The following is a 21,901-nucleotide window of genomic DNA, read 5'->3' on the forward strand; positions in this document are numbered from 1 at the left end:
TTTCTAGTTTTTTTCAGTAATATCATTTTGGATTTTATGTATTCTGTTTATTCAGAAATATGGGACTGCTCTAATCATTTTAATTAGTTGACATTTACCATTGGTAAAGAAATGTCACACACATCACTAAAAAGTCATGTTTCCATCATCAGGAAATCACAAGAGCATAATTTGCCTTGCTTTAGCCAGCAAGGGTGTCTGTTAGGTGGCGCAAATTTAGCAGTTGGCTTTCTCCAAGCACAGTGTCCAGTGCATTAGCAGCTGTTCGTAAAGATGTATTGCGGCTAACTTGTGTGTCTTGGATGGAGCTATGGCCTAGGCTTCACCCTCCCAGCTCTGGATCACTCACTCACTCACATTTAGCAGGCTGAAGATTCTCCAAAGGGGTTGATTTCTTGAATAGCTTTGTGTGCTTCACATCAACAACACAGTGTCCCCTTGTTGTTGTATTTGAGCTAACCTTACAACCCATCAGATTTAAGAGTTCTTGCCTCTCATGAATACCCATATTTTTGAGAACAGTTTTTAATAAAATAAAGCCTTTGTTAATCAAGGTCATTTTTGTGCTGGAACCAATAACAGGCAATTCCATATCGAGTCATTAGGTGCCTTTGGGCACAATCATTTTTAAGCAGTTAGCGAAGAGTAAATAGCATATACTTATACTATACTGTTTGACATGGGTTTGTTTTTCTTGTAGCACCATTTTAAAATTGCTTACATCATATATTTTTACCCAATATTTAAAAATTATGAAAAAAATCCCAAACCTTTGAACCTTAATGTTCGTTTATCAGAAACTGTCCCAAAGGATGACTAGAGGACCATGTCATCCATACTCCACTGAGCTGAGAACAGTTCTGAAGAAAACACAGTATTTCAGTGTTTGATTCAGTGTGTGTGCGTGTGTGTGTGTGTGTGTTGGAGCGGATGTGAGTATATGAGTGAGTATGCAAAATAAATTATCAGATAAATACCCAGCTGCACTGCAGAGATCTCTAATCGCAACACATTTCACGCCCTATTTACCGCCTGGGGTCCTTCATTAACAACTGCAGGGCAGAGAGTGTGTGTGTGTATGTGTATATGGGTGTGTGACCCTCTCTCCACCCCCTCTGTTCAAAACCAAAAACAATCTAAGGCAAAACAAAACACAAGCTCTCATTAGCATACTTCTCCATCTTAAGGCTGTGATTGGTGGGTATGCCATAGTGTCTTCATCTAAAGTGTAATCACTACATAAGGTATAATTACCACATACTTCATCATCATCATCATCATCATCACCTCTCTCACTCACACACACTTTTCCACACTCTTCTCCTTTACTTTTCTTTACTTTTTACATTTATTTCTATAAGCTGCCTCCTTCTATAGTGTACCTCACACTACCACACAATCTTTCACCACTATTTATCATCCCTCTTATCCCCCTTACCACCACTCTCTTTCTCTATTCATTTGCTTCCCTCGCATCCCCTCTCCTCTCCCCCTCTTTTTTTTTGCTTCTTTAACTTCTCTTCCTTCCTCTCTAACTTCACCTCATCTTTTCTCTCATATTAACTCTCTTCTCTCTCTAATTACCTTTCTTTCCCTCTCCCTTCCTTCTTTACCCTCCTCCTCAAGCTCCTTCCTTCTTTCTCGTCCTCTATGCCTCCCTCTTTCTTCCTCCTTCCTTTGCATCTCTCTTCTTTTTCAAACTCCCTTTCTCACTCCTTGTTCTTTCACTCTTTCTTCATATTCACTTTCATCCCCCCCTCTAACTTAATTTAACTCCTCACTATTTCCACTCCCCCTCCTTCCATCTCTTTCTCTCGTTCTACCTCTTGCAGTCTCTCGATGTGTACTCGGCAGGTTTCCAGGTCACTGTCTCCGGGGACGACGATAATCCCCAATGGGATTGCTGAGAGATTGGGGGGTGGGGGGGGGTTGGGGGGTTGGGAAGGATAGAGGGAGAGAGAAAGAGGGAGAGAGGAAAAAACAACAAAAAAAAGAATCATTCCATCATTCGCTTGATAAAGCGGGGCTGCACTGTTTTGCAACACCTGACCCACATTTCTGCTAACAGCCTTTACAGACGAGTGCAGGGAGAACCTTGCACATTAAAAAGGCAGAGACGCAAAGTAAGCAGAGCATAACACACCTGATTTAGAGCCGCAGTGTTCAGCAGGTTTAAATTCCATTAAAAGTTCATCACAAATCTGCTGAGAACATTAAAGAGCCTGCATGCAGCATTAAAGAAATAATGAGGCTTTCTCTTCCGCAGCCTGCCATCGCTGTTGATAATACCAAGCTCCACTTCCTTTGAGCTAAAGGCCTGAACTCTTAAGATCCCACTTCTCTGTATGCTCAGCAGGTTGGTGGAATTTGCAATAAAAACAGTACCTTGTATGGCCATCTTCTGTAAACTTCACTTTCAATCAATGCATGATGAGCTGCTAAAACTTCTAATCAATAGATAAAGTGTAGGCAGGGAGGGCACGTGATTCTTCACTTCACTGAGGCCATTATGTTGCTCCTGATTTGGAACCAAAGCACTGGCCCATTTGGAACTCGATCAGCTAGTGTCTGTTTGAAGGGAGATTTCTAATTGGAGATTTTTAATGGAAATGACCAGGACAGGCCTGAGGTAAACAGAACATAAACTGTTGCTAAACTGGCGTTTATGCAGGCCAGACGAGACAGACGAAGCGAATGTCTTGTTGGTCTGACCTCATGCAAATAGAAAGCTTTCTGGAAGTCAGTTGGCCCATTAGACTGAAGCCATACAACTGTAAAATATATATATATATTCTAAGGTGTCTGAGTTTTGTTTTGTCTTAAATGCTTGTAGAGAGATGCAGCACACCTCAGAGAGAGTCCTCAATGTAGCCACATCTTTAGTGAATGACTTGCATGCCATCACAGAAATATCTGTGAAGTGAGAAGACTGCTACAGAGTTGACTACAGAGATAGAAGGAGGGAGTAAGGGGGAGAGAGAAAAAGAGATAGAAAGGGGGAGAGAGAAAAGAGAGAAAAAAAAGAGAGAAAGAGAGTGAGAGAGAAGAAAGAGAAAGAGAGGGAGAGAGGGGAGGGGAGAAGAGAGAGGGCTCTTTATTGAGGAATGTTCGGTTGCTTAGCAACATCAGACCCCTGTTCTCTAATTCAATTCAGGCTTGTTCTTTTTTTGCACTCACTCTCTCTCTCTTCCCTTGTTGCCAGTGTTGTCTAAGCCTTTTATAGGTGTGAAGAGTGTGTGACAGCAACAGACAGGACAGCCAGAGGTGCACGTTTTATGCTCACAGTCGAACGGAAGCCTGAACAGTACAGAAGCTGTGGCTGTGACATCTGTTTTAACCTGTAAGTGGAAAGTGAAAAGATACAGGGCTGCATGTGGGGTGCAGATAGTGTTCTAGAGGTGCCTTTTAAAGACTACTGTAACACTATTGTCCTAAAAAGCGACAGAGTTTATTTGTATGTCGGCACAAGGAAAGATTGACAGTGTTTTCAAGTGCTGACATCTAGTGTTGTAAAAGGGAACAGCTTGTTTTTAGAAGATGCACAATGAATGCATTTCTATGGATTTCCTCTACCCTGTTCAGCTCATGAAACGCTCAATAACGACCCGATGAGTTGAATCGAGTGTGCTAAAGCAGTGAATAGGGTGGCTGGGGACTGGGAAATACTGCTAGAGGGCCTTAAGAGTCTGTGTGTGTGTGTGTGTGTGTGTGTGTGTGTGTGTATACACTTACAGGCTTCTTTGAGTTTCTCTTTGTGATAGTGCAGAGCTTCATAGTCATGCATGCTGATGCGGTTCACTCGGATCCGTAACCTCTCTGGGAATGGCTGTTGACTGCGAGAGAGAGAAGGGGGGCGTTGGGTCAGAAGAGTACGTAACATTGTTTTTTAATACACAAACAGTGTCATAATGCGGGAATAAAACATATTGCATATGGATATAGTTTTCATAAACACACACTTAGGTACACAAGTATTTGGACAGTGATGCCATTTATTGAAGTGTAGCCTTTCAGCTTTGATTCAAAAGCAAAAAAAACTGCATTATCGGTTAAGGAAATTTAGGAAAGACATTTTTAAGTCACTCAAGTTTCACAAGCTCAAAAGTAATGGCAAATTAATATAATTATAAATATTATACATCTAAGAGCTACTTGGCCACAAATCCTTTGCAGTAAAGCAATGTCCGAAAGTCTGAACATTACCAAATGCTGAGATCTCTTCTGTCAGATGCTTTGTCAGGGGCTTACTGCAGCCGGCTTTAATCGCTGCTTGTTTGTGAGCCTTTCGGCTTTTAGTTCTGTCTTTAGTAATTGAACAGCTTTCTAAACTGGGTTCAGGTAACTGCTGTCGCCACTTAAGAACATTCTATTTCTTTGCTTTAAGCTCTTGGGCTGCTTTTGTGGGATGCTTTGAGTCATTATGTTGGATCATCTACTTTAGTTGTCCTCCGTAGTCTCTGATAGGTCTGTTGCATTTTTAGCCTAATGATGGCCTCCTTGTCTTGCATCAGCACCTCTCTGAACCGCATATGGAGAATTCAGATGAACCAAATACAAATTCAACACTTAAAATCAACTCTACACCCTTTAATGTGTCATGAAACACAATAATAATGTAATAAAATATTTACAAATGTCTATAATACCTAAATTGTTAATGCAGCATTTTTTGGAAAATCCCTTGAATTAAAGCTGAAAGGCTATACTTGTCCCACATCTGGATTGTATCATTTCTCTGTCCAAATGTAATACACAACTTACATACACACGCCATCAAGCATTTTGTTCAAGGGATCAAGCGATTTCCTTTTATAAAGGGTTTAGATAAACTAGATGCTGGATGGTCACTGTAAATACTGAAATTGAATACTGAAAATGGTTTAACAGATACAAAATTGTAATATACTGTTTATTTAGTGACTGGTATTAACCAAAATTTATGAACAAATGAATTCTGACTGACCAAATAAATCTCAAATCACTTATATTCCAGGCATTTGTATAATCCTTTATTTAATATATTAAAGAAATTCGAAAACACACACATACAGTTCCCTGCGGGACTGCTGACTACAACAAAAACATAGAAGAGTGTGACATAAGCAAAGAGAAACACACACACACACACACACACACCCCTTCGAGACTGCTGACTGATGTAAACACAGAGAGGAGAGTGACCTGAGCACAGTGGCATCTAGACACACTCACACAAGCGGACAACGTAATTAAAATGATGCTGAGCCTAAGGCAGAATCAGTCTTTTTCCCCAGAGAGATCAGCTTGTTTAAATGTGTCCAGTCCCTGATAAGCAGATGGTCAGTTCAGCAATGAAATAGAGCTTGCTATGCCTGCTTAATCTTTACAGTCAGCCCATTAGCCTCTACTTCCAACAGTTCCTTCTTAAATGGGGAAATTTACGAGGGGGTCAAGGAGCTGTGAGTCGATGCTAAACTCATCACGGAGGCAGTCACCTGCGAAATGAACAAAACCGCACAGAAAAGGAGAGTAATAATAATCTTATTAAGTGGGCTTGTCTGCATTTATTGGACTTGTCTGCATTTAGAACACATTTATTATCTGGACAGAGTGAAGGAAACGGGTCTACAGTGGCCTTGCAAACACAAACACAGCTCAGAGCTGTGTTTGTGTTGGGGATGACAAAGTGAGGGAGAGAAGGAGAGAGAAAGAAGAAGAGAGACAGTGCAAGTGTGAAAGAGAGAGAAAGCACGAGAGAGGTTGCTTAAAGTTTGAAATTCTGTCATGCCGTGTGTGTGTGTGTGTGTGTGTGTGTGTGTGTGTGTGTGTGTTGTTTGTCTCCTGTCAGCTCCAGCTAAAAAAATACACTCCACTGAATGTGTGAGTGTGTGTTCTGGCCTTGTCACTCTATGACATCTGCAGGCCTTTCAATCACATAATGAAAGCATGACCTTCTGTCCAGTCATGGCCACAAGAAAACAGAAAAATAAAGTGTGTGTGTGTGTGTAAGTGAACCCAGATGGCAAGACAGGCTATATAAGTTCAACTAACCAGCAGCCAAATAGAACAAGAATGAGTTTGTAGGACAACTAGAGGAAAACAGGACTGACCTGGACATGGCAAAATGGACCTGACTAGCACTGCACACACATGGACATGTTCGATAGAGCTGTTGGACATCACCATGGCTAAGTGCTGTAAGTACTCTTTTTTATATAAAATCTAATTAAACTCTCCTTTACAAAAACAGAAAAACAACTACATTTCCTATTACACAAAATAAAAGCAACTAAATACTGATAGACTTTATGCCCAAATGTTTGTGGACACATTTTCTAATTACATACATTCAGCTAATTTAAGTCACACCCACTGCTAACACAGATGTGCAGATGCACACACACACACCCACACATACCCACACACACAACAGTCCCTGTAGAAAGGAACAGCCAATAAAAAAAGTGCTCTCTGGAGCAGATAAACATTACACTGCTGGCACCATGCCTAATGCTAGGTGTGGACTAGAGGGGTCTAAACCCCCCAGAAGAGTGTAACCTGTATTCCCTGGAAAGATGATGCTCCATCCAATACTTCTAAGATGAGTCCGGAAGTATGGGGAGTATGAGTACCATCTAACGTCCTGACCTCACTAACACTCTTGTTGCTGAATGCAATCAAATCTTCACAGCAGTGCTCTAGTATCTAGTAGATGGCATTCCCCAAACAGTTGACACAGTTGCTCCAACAAAAGCAGGATAAACTCTTTTTTTAATACCTTTGATTTTGGGATTAACAATGAATGAGCAGGTGTCCCAATACTTTTACTTTCACATAGTGTAGCTACTTACATCAGCACTGAAAGCACATTGTTGTGCATATTAAAGCTGTTGTTAAATGGTCAACTTATTTCTATATAGGATACAAAATAAACAATTTCCATATGTATTTTGTATATTTTTTTTGTATAGGCCTACGAATACATGTATATATTTCAGAACATTTTCCTCATGGTGCTGCAGGTGCAGCAGTTCTACCTAGTGTAGTGTAGTCTTTGGCAGGTAATAAGCAGACATCATCTCATCTTGATCTCACATCTTTGTTCAGCATCACCAGAAAGACAGTACTTAAAAAATGTGCTACAGGTTTCTCCACTTTTTCTACCTCTCAACGCATTGATTTTCAATATCTGTCTTCAGCTCCCACAGAACCCAAACACACCACACGAGTGGCCGGACTCATAATACTAGTAATCTCATCTCATCGCCACAATTGCAGACCCAAGAGGGCTCTGCCACTGTCAATCCATTATACAGAAGCCATCTATTCAGTCCACTTCCTGGCACTGACAGAGGCTTCTGGGAACTCGGCGGGTGACTCCACCTTGTCTTCTAGATAAGTTCATAGATGAGCTAGACAGAGTTTCTCTTTTAGTTAAAAACAAACAAACAAAAAAAAAACATTCAGTCTCCTTGGTGACTTCAACCTACCCTCACATAAGCTGACACATCCTGTGTCTTTCAACTTTTGACCTCTTTTGACCTTACTCTCAACCAGTCTCCTCTGATGCACATAGCAGGCAACCTTCTGGACCTAACTTTCAGCAGACCTGCACTGGATTTCACAGCAATTCCCCTCCACTTCCCAGATCATCATTTTCTATCTTTCACTATCTCCCTCTCTGGACATAGTAGTCAACATCAATCCCATATGCTCATCTACCACTCAACATGCTACAACCTGCACTCTATCCCCCTCTCATCCCTTGCTACAACTATCATGACTACCCCACCACACTGTGACTCGTTTTCTCCTTTCTCCCAGGAACCGCTGTTACTTGCCTTTCTTCCCTCTCTTTGCCAATTAACTTTCTGTGCCCTGATTTACCAGACCAGCAAGATCTTCTCCACCAGCTCCTTGGCTGACAGATGCTCAGTAAGCAAAGAGAGATAAGAATGTCTGAGAGAAGGTGGAGGAAATCACAACTAGATTCTGATTTTCACTCATCCAATCTCTTGACATGGCAAAAGTCAAAATCTGATCCATGTCCAAGTTCTTTGCCATTTTTTATTCCCTCCTCAACTCTCCCTGTTTTACCTGTTTTTTGTCATCTTTATTGAGGAAAAGGTTAACAGAATTCTCTGGTCTTGCTGTTCTACCTCTGTGCTGCCCCGACCCGCCTCTGCACTCCCCTGCTGCCCGCTTCATTGCTGTCTTGCTCCAGTTCCTCGCATTGATTTGTTCACAGCAGGATGATACTGCATGGTTGTGCATGTGACTGTTTATCTGGCATGGACGTTTCACCAGTTTATTTCCTCTCACACTGATTCTGAGCATGTCTCCTCTGCTTATGCACATATTCATAGCTCATGCCTTGCGTAGTTCTTCATTATCTCACTTTATCTGACCAATTATACTACTGCTGTTTTGTAATCGGTTATGCTTTTTGGTGTAGACTAGAGAAGGATTGGTTATCCTTGTGAGTCTTTTTTCTGAGGGTTTCTTCCTCTTGATCTTAGGAATCATTGGCTTGCTCAAAAGAGGCTCTGACCAGGGTCTGTGTAAATCTGCTTTGTGACAACATCTGTTGAACTTGTCAGAATTGTCAGAATTTCCAGAGAGGCTCTATACAGCAAGATCAGCTAAACTGGCATTAGACACTGTCAACTAGCACTCATTCAAGAGCTTACTGATGGCTACTAAATGTATATGGTCAAGGTATAACTTGCTAAGAGACAATTATACCAAACAATTCTCTCAGTACACCTTATACCAAATATAAGGTGTGCTGTTTGTTGTTTAAACCTGTATGTATAATTGTGACACTGTGTTCATTTTAGAAACTACAAAAATCTAATTTGTTCACCTGAATTAAAATTGTACACTCATTTGAAACTCTAGAAACAGAGCTGTTGATGAGTGTAGGTAAATGTTCAACCATAACTGTATTAATATATATATATATATATATATATATATATATATATATATATATATATATATATATATATATACACACACATACATAAACCAGTTTTCCGTGTTGCAGTGTCGACTGTGTCTATGTTTTACTCACTCATTAAGCAGAGGTATAGAGGTCCGTCTCTTTGTCTTCTGCACCATGTTGGCCTGATTGCGTAGTGAGATGTGGATGGTGGAAGGAGCCAGTTTGCATGGCTCTCCATCCACCTGCATGGGTATTGACTTATAAGTTGTGAGTGTGACCTCACGACACTGATTTAATCTCTCCCCATGCCCTCCGACCTGCAGCGTTGCCTGAAACAACAACAACAACATAATGTAACAATCTACTAAACAAGGGCATTAATCAAATAAACAAAATCAATTAATTCAATTTCAAGTTTTTTTTATTACTTTTTTATTTTTGTTTTTTTATTTTACTTATTGTGACTGAACTGTTCAAACAGTTCAAAGTCCAACATGAGGTGAATACCAGAGATGTCATGGTGAAGCCGATGACCTCTATGCAGCCGTCGTCATGGCGCTGGGGCTCGAAGTCGTGATGTTCACTCGGATTCCCCCATGGCATTGTGCCAGCACAGTACCTACACAAAGACACACACCTGCATATTGCAAAGCTACTGTACAAGTCAATCTCATTGTACGACATTATACATACTGTTGTCATCTGTTAAACACGTTATTAGGAAGGAAGGTAGAAAAAGATGATGATGAAGAAGCAAGCCACTCTGAAAGAAAGAAAGACCGAACGAGGGACTGATGAAGAACGCACAATACCTGGGAATATTGAGGAAGACCAGACACTGCAGCTTTAGTTCCTGAACCTTAGAGGTCAAATCTGCTCCATCACACTGACAGGAAAAATGTAACAGACAAGTATGAAAATGTGCAACATAAGTATTAGGCTGCCAAACAGAGCTGTGAACTGGTTCAATGAATGAAAACTATATTATATACTAATATTTTGCTTAATTGTTCCAGAACAGAAATGTTCATTTAAAATCTGTTACCAGTTAACAATCTTCATTTACCATTCCATGCAGCTCACTAGCTTTATCGTTCTTTTGTTTTTTATTAGGTTCTACCTCTAAAATGTTTCCAAAATCCCAAATGTTTTGAACCATCATTACACATTTATGTGGTAGAAAAAAACAATAAACACACCCTGTGATTGTATTTGTATCATCGCGATGCAGAAAATTATTTAGTCTGCATGTCTGTGCTGTTATTTGCTTTATTCGTTTTTGACACTGCAGAACAATGCATTTGGACTTATTTTCCCCATAACCTCTGCTGGTTTATTATGAGCTATGTTGCAGGGAAATATTGTAGCAATTTATTGATTAATAAGCAGAAAATTTCCACAGCCTGTTTGTGTGGGTAAACAAACCTATCACACAAAACATACCGTACCTGTGGGTTTTAATATTTTAATAAATTAGACCTATGTACAGTCTATAACAAAGAAACCAAATGATCTGGAACAGTATGCTGGGGTTAGGGAACTGATTCTGCTTAAAGCAATGACTGATTTTATTTAATTTCATTTCTGAGCACTGCTACCGCTGCAATGTGGAAACAGGGCACTTGTGTAGCACACTTAAACACCACATTCAGTTTGACATCCTTGTACTTACATACAAAGCTCTCCATAATTTTGCCCCTTTCCATCTGTCTGGCCTTCTTCAACCTTACAAACCTAAGCACACTCTCAAATCTTCTTAAACTGAGATAGTTGCCATTCATTCCCTCTTCATACAACAAATTCAAGTAAAACTCTTTGTCTCTGTTCAATTCCAACATTAAACACATCTATGCTCTCTTGCATACAGCCTCCCCCTATCCTAAATCAATTATAAATACTTTGCTCTGTACTTCTATGTATTGTCACCTGTTCCTGTCATTTATATGGTTTGTCCGGTGTTTTGTAATTTACATGTTCATCCCAAATGTAATCGATAGCATCTTCTGATCTCCTGAAAAGCACTTTATACACTAACTTTCAATCACACACACACACACACACACACACACACGCAGTAGGGTATTAGATTAGATTAGAATGGTGTAGCTTATAGTCCACTCACCACCACTTTGATGTGTTTGGCCAAGTCTTTAGAGCTACCCATTAGGAAATCTGAGAAGGCCGTCTGAAAAACAGCAAAGTGGTATTAAATAATTTAACCATAGTGATCATCATCATCACAATCACTATAATGAATCATGCTATTTAATAATCAAGCTGCTTTTGCTTAACAGTTGTCATTAACTTATGCAAATATATGTAACGCATGTGAAAGAGATATTTTTTGCTCCTGCTGCTAAGTAGCCATTGAGTCACTGATGACATGCTGTGTGCAGCTCACTTCAAAAGCCAAAAGATAATAGCTGTTCTCTCCATCACTGTTCACAGGCAATTATCAGTGTGCTCTTGGAGTTTAAAATTATGGTTCTTCAATAAGTGTCCTGACAATCACTGGTGCAGGTAGTTCTCAGTGCTACAGTGCAAAGATGCCCTTTTTTGTTTGTGTGTAAGAATGTGTGTGTGTATGTGTGTGTGTGTGTGTGTGTTTGCATGTGTGTTTCAGGGGAGTCTCCCTGTCCCACTCACCCCCGCATAGAACATCTTGTTCCTGAAGCGACTGTTGAATTTCTCTGGGTTCGCCTCTAGGGAGAGAAGTAAAGGCCAGAGTTTCAATTAGTGCCAGTCAACCTGCCCCCCCCCCCACCACCACCACCACACACACACAATAAGGGGTCAGACTCATTTACACACACTCACACAAACAGATATTTTCATCTTACAAACATGCACCCACAACCAATCACATATCCTACATTTCTGTACGGCACATACAGTACAGTAAATTAGACAATCATATCATCATACAAACCTCGAGACTCGTGAAACTCCAGAGTTACATGAGCATCAAAGCCCAAGCTGAAATAATTGTTAAACACATCCAGAGGAAGCTGTGGAGCAGAGGACAACTGAATGAAAAGAGACAATCACAGGTAACTTTACCCAAAGTGAGGCATAAACTTGATAGTATACAACCCTGCTTACAGTCAATCCTGAATTAACCACAAATTACAATAAGTGCTTTCTTTGTCATTTCAACAAAAAGTTGTAGCTGGCATATAACCGGGAAAAAAATAAATAAATAAATAAAAACTGAAAATAGGCTTTTATTTTCAATTCAATTCTTTTTTAGTTCACCTCAATTCCTCTAACTTTATCATAGATTTCTGTTCAAGTTTGCTTGTTGTAGCTCTCTACCACATGTATTACCACCTGTTGGCTATAATTCCACGTAAAACAATTACAAATAAAAAAAACTCTGTATTCAAATAAAAGTAGAAATGCTCATGGTAGAGCATTAATTAATGTGTAAAAATTGGCATTTGTTGCTCATCTCTTACAGGTGGGGAGTGTAATTCACTTTTACTCTGCTTTCACTCTAAATCATGCTTTGAGTCACCCCCCTCACCAGCAGTGAAATAAGCTTTTTTCTGAAAGTGAACTTGCTGTTAAAATGCACTAAAGCAGCAAAATCTATTTAAGAAGGTTTATTAAGCAGACCCAGCTAACTCTTTTCTTTGGGTTTAGAGAACACAGATTTCCTCTTAATAGAACTTCATCATGAAAGGGAAAACGTTCTAACTCATTTATATTGTGTTATTCGTGGCAGTGTATAAAGTACAAGACTAATAAACATAATAACTGAGGGTGAATGGAGTAAATGGACATGGGGAAGGTGCCTACCTTGTCTGTCACCTGTTCATCTTTCTCCTCGGGCCCCGCTTCTGGGTTTGGCTCCACATGCAAGTTCCAGCGGTCAAGCTGTACAATGTTCCCATCCTCCACATGGGAGAGAATCTTACACACTGGCTCATCTGTGTAACCCTGGCCATGCACACACACACACACACACACACACACACACACACACATATATACATATTTAGTGCATTTTTCCTGGTATCTGCAACAGCATAATAAACGCAAGTTAGAAATAGCATAAAGACATGATGTTCGAGCTTCTTGTTCATACAGATGACGTAGCTCAATTAACCATTTTAATGAGATCTATATCTACAGTGCAATCATAGAGTTTCTAATGTAAACACATTGGCAGTGTTACACATCAATTGTGATGCTCCAGAAACACAGTAGTTGTGTGACCTGTGACTGCAGTTGTTTTCACTCACCCCACCCCAGTTCAGGGTCCTGGCGAGGTCATTTCCTGTCCCCAGAGGAAGTACAGCCACAGCAGGCTGTGGGTTCAGCTGCAGCTGATCCAGAGTGGACAAGATCCAGCCGACCTGGAAGTGTCAAAGAGTGAAAGATATTAAGTGTGTGTGTAAATATATAGCCATACTGTCAGTATATGGAGGGACATCATGTGGATGTTTTTGCTTATTTCCACTAAAAGTAGTATGTTCCTGACACACACAGCTGTCTATATCCTCTCTAAAGATTCAGATACAACTTCAAGCCAGTTTATGGTTAGTCTATATAATTAACCTAGTCTCTTAAAAGAAGGTGTAAATTAACAGTAACATCTCAAAGGTGTGTTATTAGGAAACAGCAGACATAGTATCTATTCAGACGCACAGGTCTAGGAGATGTGTTATAACCCAGCAGACATAAAGTACTACCAAATAAAACTTTTTATAAATACCACTGAAGAACAGGGGAGCATATTGGACATTTTCCCCAGAAACTCACTTCCTTACTTCTTCCAGGACATTAGGGATGTTTTTAAACCCCTTATTTTTTTCCACATTTCTGTGCAGCTCGAGGTGGTGGTGCTGAAATCCTCCAGGGTGGATAAATGTCAGCATGTGGAATATGGGGGTATTCCGCGAGCTGTGCTCTCATCCAAACTAATGCTCTTAATTACTCAGAGATGACACCACACACAGTCAAACCAGGACACACACAGACACATAAATGTGTACAAATGCGCATACACTCATACACACATTGCACATCCTTTCCTTTTCCACAGATGCTGCTGAACAGTTCAGCATAACTCTCTTCAGTTTTGACTCCAGTAAACTTTCTAAGCTTGTGACTCAGCACCCTGGCTTGTGACATTAAGTTTTGAGTGGGTGGGGGGGGGCTGTTGAACTCCCTTCTTAAAATACGGCCTTTGGGCCTTAACAATTTACACACACACAGACACTCACAGTGCCGTCACCACCACAGGCCAGAATCCGCAGGTTATGAACTTTCCGGTACATTTCCAACCTGAAACAGACACACACATGCACACAAACTCACTCACTTAGCGAGGTTCTGGATTTAAGTTATCTTTCTGCATTACTAATGAGAGCATAGTTAAGCACTCACCCTTCTTTAGGACCCCCTTGGCTTAGGTCAAAGACTTGACGAGGATTCAAATACCACATAAATGACTGGATAATTTTGGCCCCCTGAAAAACACGTCAGGAGTTGATTTTGAAGAACTTTTTGACACAACACACTTCATTACATAGAAAAAAAAATCTATAGATAAATTCAGAGGATGACACAGGGCAGGTTTCCATTTCAGGTTTTGATACATTTTAGATGTTTTCACATACAAAATGTTGACTTTTTTTCCAGAAGACATAATTCTGATTAATGGGCAACATTTAGAATCGTTGTCTGTTATAAAATGTATTGTGTGGAGAAAAACACCTTATGTGGGATATTTGCAAGCAGTAGAAGGAACAATTTCATATGTGAAGGCACAAACACTTCTGGGCTACCAAAGACCATGAACTTGGAATTGCTTATTAAACTGCTTTTTCTTCAATGATTCATTTACAATTATTTATTAAGTGATTTTGGTTTGCAACATCTCTATATAATGTATATATGAAATATGTGTGTGTGTGCATGCGCATGTGATTCAATATAATTGATTGCAGCCTTTAAATTCCATTTGATTCAGTAATTCACACTTATAAATTCCATTTGATTCAGTGATTCATGCCTACAGCTCTGATTAAGTGGCTGACCTGGTTTCCTCCACTCTTTGGATTTACAAACACTAGCAGTGGCTTCATCAGCTGGGACGGAATTGGCCTCACAATGAAGGGCTTCCATCGCGCCTCCTATCAGGACAGTTTGGGAAAAGGATTTACTAGAAGAAAAAAGCTATTTTTTTCAAACGATATCTGCTGCAAAATAAAATGACCCCCACCTCTGCTCCCTTCTTGCTCGATTTGCGTTTGAATGAGGTCCGTTTCTTCTTTTTGCTTGATTTTAGTGAAGACTGCAAAGAGACACAAAGGTTCATTAGCAGTACACCGAAGCCCTCTGCTGGACAAACGTGCTCTTACAAGCATTTTTCAGTTACCAGTATCTGTATCATCCTTATGCATATGTACAATAATGAGCAAAAGTCAGCCACACAAATTTGTTAAAACTATTGATCTGAGCAGCAAATGTGTTTAACCTGTAAACAGTACATAATATTAGAACAGAAACATAACAGCAAAAGTAAGAAGAAAGTGTTGTTTTCTGTAAGGATGCTGTATATGCTCACTAGTGTGTATGTGTGTGTTTGCAAATAGTTGTCTTGTCAACACAGGATTGGTCCCTGTCTTCTCTGTGCACTCCAGCTACTGTATGGATTTTATTTATTTATTTTTAAACTTTATTAAGGGACTATTTATATAAACTAGAGTCTGGATGGTATTTGTAAATACTAGGCTTCCATTAGTAGAGTCTCTGGTTAAGGGAAGTGTCATTTTAATGTTCATGTTTTTTAAGCAAATAAATATTTACTGCCCATATTTACTACCCAACCTTCGCACGGCATTGTATATCTGAAAACTACGAATGTAACACGTGATGCCACAGCAACCACAGTATTGATTGCTTGGCTGAGTATGTGTGTGCGCATGTGTACCTGAGGTCGGCGAACACGTATGATCCACGTAGGAGGTACTATAACTGCTGCATGAGCTCCTAATGAACAGGCCTCTTCTATCTGCTGTAGCATGAAGCATGTCACCTTATTGTGATACTGCGGGAAGAGAAATTCATTATGCACTGCGCTGTGAAACTGCACGGTAAGATACATACGTGTACATATATAATAGGTCATGCATGTGCTCGGATAAAAAAAATCAGACACATACACATATGTGGCACACTTACTGCTTGCTTGCACCAAGAGCAGCTAATGGCCACAATCTCTTTACTGTGAAAGGCAAACTTCTGCTGAAATCCCTAGAAATGCACATAAAAGAAGCGGACAGCAATTAAACACACACACACACACACACACACACACACACACGCACGCACAGAGCTTGCCATCATTTATCCAGTCATTAAAATGTGCAAACTGACTGTGATATTTTCACAAAATTGTGGACAAGTTATCAAAAGAAACTAATTACAACATCTGCATCATGTCATGCATCTCTAATGGGCTTTCCCATCTGGCCTACAAAGGCCTGTTAACACACATACCTTCCCACACTGTTTGCACTTCCCCTCTTGACGTCGTCGATGGACCCAGTGATGTCGCACTATGGTAGGCTACCATGGAAACAGAACAAGCCCAATTTGATCTCATTAATCTCATCTTTATGAGGCCACAGACTTAAAGAGATTAAAACCTCCAGTAATCAGGGTGGAAATGAGGGACTGTTCCTTTACAGCTGACCTGCAACAAATCAGCTACAATAGTAACCATTTAAGATGTCAAGGTGACTAATTCTACTTTTTACTCTACCCTTCATCACCTTCGGGTAAGACTTTTTAACCCCTTGAAGTCTAGTCCATTTTAAAATACATTACATGCACATGCATATTACATTTCATAATAATTTAAATATGATTACATAATTATACATACAATCATGGACAAAAATACTGGCACTCCTGCACCCTTTCAGAAAACACACTACTTCTCCCAGAATGCTGTTGCAATTAGAAATGCATTAAGCTATATTTGTTTGGAGGTTGACTGAGGTGCTTTAGTCACTGTTCAAACAATCATTCATTGCAATCTTTCATCAGGTCTTCTCCTCCATCCACGTCCAGTGAGGTTAGCTACAGTCAAGTCAAGTCAAGTCAAATTTATTTGTATAGCGCTTTTTACAACTGTTGTCGTCACAAAGCAGCTTTACATAATTAGTACTTAATAAAGAACAGAGACAGAGAAGAAAGAAGAAATAACATGAAGCGTCAAAGACCCCGTGAGCAAGCCAGCGGCGACAGTGGCAAGGAAAAACTCCCTCAGAGCTGGAGGAAGAAACCTTGGGAGGAACCAAGACTCACAAGGGGGACCCATCCTCCTCTGGCCAGAATATTTAAACATTAATGATAAAAATTACCAAAGCAGATACAACAGAAAGTTGATAGTGGTGATATTAATAGTGTCAGACAGGCACGAGTCCATCTAGGTTTCAGTACGGCCACCAAACAGGCAGCAGCGGCAGGCGGGTGAGCCATGGGTGGTGGCGGGTTGGGGGGGGACCCGCTGGCCGGACTGGTAGGTGGCAGCTGGTTAGATGCAAGTAGAGGGGACCTCAGCGGGCAATCTTCCTGCAGATCGGGCTGGGTGGTCATTTACTCGTCATTTACAGTGCCATGGGCTGTATACCTCTTAGTGACGTAGCGCACAGTGGACACAGGGAATCTGGAGATGGACTTGAGATTGTCCACACTCTTCTGCAATTTTGGTTCCCACATCCTCTGAGAGTTTTTTACTCTTATTTCTTTTCACCACGCTCAGTGTGGTACACAGGCACAAAGACTGAGTCAATTTTACACCATTTAAACTGGGTGAACGTGTGATTTCTATACTGCCAGCATGTTACTTTCCACAAATACAAATAAAAGAAGCATCACATGACTGAAGTCCAATTATTTTTCACAATTTGGAAAAGGCGCCAATAATGTTGTTCAATCCATTTCTGGAGTTCTGTGTGGTTTTCTTAGCTTGAATGAAGTGCAGGGGTTCCAATATTTGTCCACACTGAACTGCGCATTACATTAATGGGGTTTATTATTATAGTCAGGCTTACTGTAATAATATATATTTTAAAATATAACAATGTAATTGTTTCTGATTGAATAACTAATGCAAGTCTCAGTGTCAGCACTGTTTATTACTGAACAGGAGTTCTATTTATTTTAGTGGAATCTCCTACTTCCCACCTAGAAGTATTCATGCAGCTTCACTCAGAGCACTTTCTTTCTTTTGTATTAAACATTTAATTAATGGTAAACATTAAATTTTAACGTACAAGACTAAAATGGGATCTTTTCTCTTAATACAGAACCTGACCTGAGCTAAGAAACCGTATTAAGGTGGCAATTAACTGTGTTTTAGCTGTATCCAATGCCACTGGATACTAAAATGTGGCTGAAATAGCTATCCCAATTTTAAATCATAATACAATATGTCTTGTTTACTTATGAACACAAACACTCAGTGAGCTACACATGAGCATTACACCATATTCCGGTGTCTGCCAGAAGTACCTCTACCTATACTATTTAAAACTATATAATACTACTATAATACTATATAATATACAGTTTAAGATGAATTAGAACAGCCCATTGATGGATTAGGAAGACCCAAGATTTAGGTCTATTTTGGCACGTAATTCCTTTTCAGTAGGGTATAAAGGATAAGCCCTCATCATCGATCAGCACTTCTGTTGTAAAACACTTGATAAATGAAGTTTCTGATTTCACTGCAGAGATGAACAATAACAACCAGCAACATATGAGATATACTACAGAGATATACGTACACCCACAACGCAGAAATAAAGATGGAGTGATGGAAGAAGGGAAGAGAGAGGCTAATGACATCAGGGTAGTTGTAAGCTGAACAGTAACAGTCCATAAGGTTGGGAGTGAGTTCGCCATATCAATAACATCAGCCCCTATGAACTAAGCTAGAAATACAATCCTATAATTAGATTTAAAATGCCTTGTATGCATTTAGAACAATATCTACATCCATTTAAATATTACTGACTCTAAAACGCTTGTATGAGGGTGTGCGCTCTGGCTTTCAGTATGCAGAACAAATGTCTGCGTAATGACGGGGAAACTTTGATGTTGTGAGAAAATCTAGTCAATCCCCATGAGGATTTTTTTTGAAGATTTTTATAAACAAAATGCAGCTTAAAAAACTAAACTCGAAAAACAAAAAGAGCAAAGATTTCCTTTGGGGTATTGAGGATAAGGTTGGGGTTAAGAGTAGTGAGATGAAGGTTAAGGTTAAGAGCAAGCATAGCAGTATTTAGCAACAGTAATACAAACATTGCGTGCAGCTATGCATTTTTCTTTAGCTACAGACCACCGAAGCCGCAGTGTCACTGTGTAGTTGGTGGTATGCCCACATTAGGAACTTCTGAATTTCGGTATGACAAAATCGGTGCTAATGCACCACATACAAAAACGTTACAAAAACACAATATGTTCTGTCCTGTGTACATTCACATACTACTGGATTCCTTGTATAACGTGGTTAAAGAGTCAAAAATACAAATGTTGCTACATGAGTGAACACACCTGTTCAATTGTACTGACATCTTAAGACTCAAAACCTCAAAACCTCAAAACACTTCAAGACAACCACAAAAAAAAAAACAAGCATGAGCACGCATTGTCAAATGAGCTTAGCTGTTTTTTTGCTTTGGCTGTATTAGATAACAGTTTGAGCAGCTGCTGTTGTTATACAATAGCAATAGCAACAGCCAGAAGTCGTGGCCAAAAGTCTCTAACCGCAGGCTTGGGACCGGAAGGTTGCCGGTTTAATCCCCTGGATCGTCAAGTCAGTAAGTGAAGCGAAGTCAGTAAAGGAACAGCGCTTCCCCAAACATTCATGGGTGATGTGTCCTTGAGTAAGGCACTACAATTAACCACGCAGATGAGCAAAAATAGGCAAGCGTTATTTTGACTCATTATTGACCTCATAAGTTAGAGGATCCAGTAGCATTTGAAAGTAAAAATGTACACAGAATAAAACAGCGGTGCTTTAGAACATTTTTTTTAAAGTTTGGTTTCTATTTAATGCAGCATTTATATAAAACAGGTAAAGAATATTTTGGCTTACTGAGCTTGAAGTTAGGGCTGGGTATAGCAGCAATCAGTTACAGTAATACAGAAGCCAACAGCCCCACAAAGAGAGAAAAACAATCAGTGTGTTCAAATGTGCATGTGTATAATACCTGCATGAGAGGTGCATGTGCACTGCGGTTAGCTGCCCCGCGCCTGATTCGCTCCAGAGCAGCCTGACCTTTTATTGCTCTGCGACGCCAGGCGGGCTAACCCACGCCAGGCATGGTGCGAACACAGGAGGTCAACAGGAGGGAGAATGGAAAACAACAGAGCAATGGCACAGGAAGGAAGGACATTTTTTAAAAGTGAAGAAAAGTAGGTAGAAGGTAGAAATGTGTCAGAAGCTGAGAACTCCACTTTAACAGCAGTCAAACCATAATTAACCCGAGCCTCATTAATCAGTCATTCATTTTTAGAATTACCATTCTAATGAAATGATAAATAATCTGTTTAATGCTAGGACACACTGAAACTGAGGCATGGAAATAAATACAAGCCTTACAGGGGTTAAAGGGTTAAGAAGCTACTGCCTGTTTAAATGGAGCCCTTGGCACTGGAATGGCACACAGTAGAAGAGAAAAAGGAAAACATGCAGGAAAAATGGGGAAAACAAAAAAGCTGGGAGATGAAATACAGGTGAGAACTTAAACTCCAGCTCAAAAACTCACCTCCCGAATGTTACGAGAGCCAGATTCCCTGAATGATGGTTTACACCTGAAATTGATCTGAAAGAGACACAGTGAATTATTATAAATGTTGATGTCTCACTTTATACAAGATAGAAGAGTCAACCTTGAATGCCCCAAAACGCCCAGCAAGAAAACCTGACAACAACCTGACAACAAGAACGATATGAATAAAAAAAAAAAAGTATAAACGTATAAAAAAGTATAAAAAAAGGATCCATTATGAATGCATTGGGGAAATGTTCATTAGAAATTCTTTCCATGGTAACAAAATCTACTCTCTCAATTAAGAGTCTTTTCCAAAGATTTTAAAGAGAGCATCCAGTTTATTAAAACTTTATACATTAAACTTCTGATTGTGAATTGATCAGTGTTATCATTTCATTAAGAACAATCACAAATACAAAATCAGGAACAGCATTTCAAACAATGTCTTCCCTGCAAGATTGTTAGTAAGCATGGTTATATTCAAAACCCCACTTTAAGCAACCTCACCCAATGATGACCAGCAGGAATGGTGTTATTTTCTATGCAAATGCACCCATCAGCAGGATACAGTACAAGCATAACCACCAGTATAAGCTGAAAACAGTCACCTAAACATGATTCACATGAGCAGCTGACCAACCAAAGACACAGTGAGAAAAAGAGGAGAGATATACACTCACTGAGCACTTTATTAGGAACACTTTATTCAATCAGCCAATCGTGTGGCAGCAGTTTAATGCATAAAATCATACAGATACAGGCCAGCAGCTTCAGGTAGCGTTCATGCCGACATTCAGAATAGGGAAAATGTGATCTCAGTGATTTTGAGCATGGCAGGACTGTTAGTGCCAGTGGGGCTGGTTTGAGTATTTTTAGAACTGCTGAACTCCTGGGAAAGTCAGGCACAACGGTCTTTACAGTGCAATCACTATGGTGTAACAACAACAAAAAAAAAACAGTGAGCAGACGTTCTGTGGATGGAAATGCCTTGTTGATAGGAGATGTCAATGAAGACTGGTTCAAGCGGACAGAAAGGCTACAGTAACTCTGTATATCTGTGGCGGAATAAAAGCATCTCAGAATGCACAACACACCAACCCTTGAGGTGGATGGGCTACAACAGCATAGACCACATCAGGTTTCACTTCTGTCTGTCAGTGGACAGCTGAAG

General features: G+C 39.9%; 1 protein-coding gene across 10 annotated transcripts in view; it reads right to left on the bottom strand.

The window, feature by feature from the left end:
- The window catches only part of dgkza (diacylglycerol kinase, zeta a), a 132,075-nt gene that overhangs the window by 47,276 nt on the left and 62,898 nt on the right, over nt 1–21,901 (bottom strand). For all 10 annotated transcript variants that reach the window (XM_072671038.1, XM_072671039.1, XM_072671040.1 and 7 more), the window contains 18 exons: nt 20,725–20,781; nt 16,439–16,507; nt 16,121–16,192; nt 15,870–15,986; nt 15,159–15,230; nt 14,974–15,069; nt 14,321–14,403; nt 14,158–14,218; nt 13,174–13,287; nt 12,728–12,868; nt 11,856–11,934; nt 11,573–11,628; nt 11,049–11,111; nt 9,739–9,812; nt 9,434–9,545; nt 9,056–9,255; nt 3,733–3,833; nt 1,824–1,903 (listed from right to left, as the gene is read on the bottom strand). In XM_072671038.1, the coding sequence (XP_072527139.1) occupies nt 1,824–1,903; nt 3,733–3,833; nt 9,056–9,255; nt 9,434–9,545; nt 9,739–9,812; nt 11,049–11,111; nt 11,573–11,628; nt 11,856–11,934; nt 12,728–12,868; nt 13,174–13,287; nt 14,158–14,218; nt 14,321–14,403; nt 14,974–15,069; nt 15,159–15,230; nt 15,870–15,986; nt 16,121–16,192; nt 16,439–16,507; nt 20,725–20,781 (1,647 nt within the window). The remainder of the gene's footprint in view (nt 1–1,823; nt 1,904–3,732; nt 3,834–9,055; nt 9,256–9,433; nt 9,546–9,738; nt 9,813–11,048; nt 11,112–11,572; nt 11,629–11,855; nt 11,935–12,727; nt 12,869–13,173; nt 13,288–14,157; nt 14,219–14,320; nt 14,404–14,973; nt 15,070–15,158; nt 15,231–15,869; nt 15,987–16,120; nt 16,193–16,438; nt 16,508–20,724; nt 20,782–21,901) is intronic.

This window comes from Salminus brasiliensis, chromosome 25 (genome assembly GCF_030463535.1).
Source record: "Salminus brasiliensis chromosome 25, fSalBra1.hap2, whole genome shotgun sequence".
NCBI classification, from domain to species: Eukaryota; Metazoa; Chordata; class Actinopteri; order Characiformes; family Bryconidae; genus Salminus; species Salminus brasiliensis.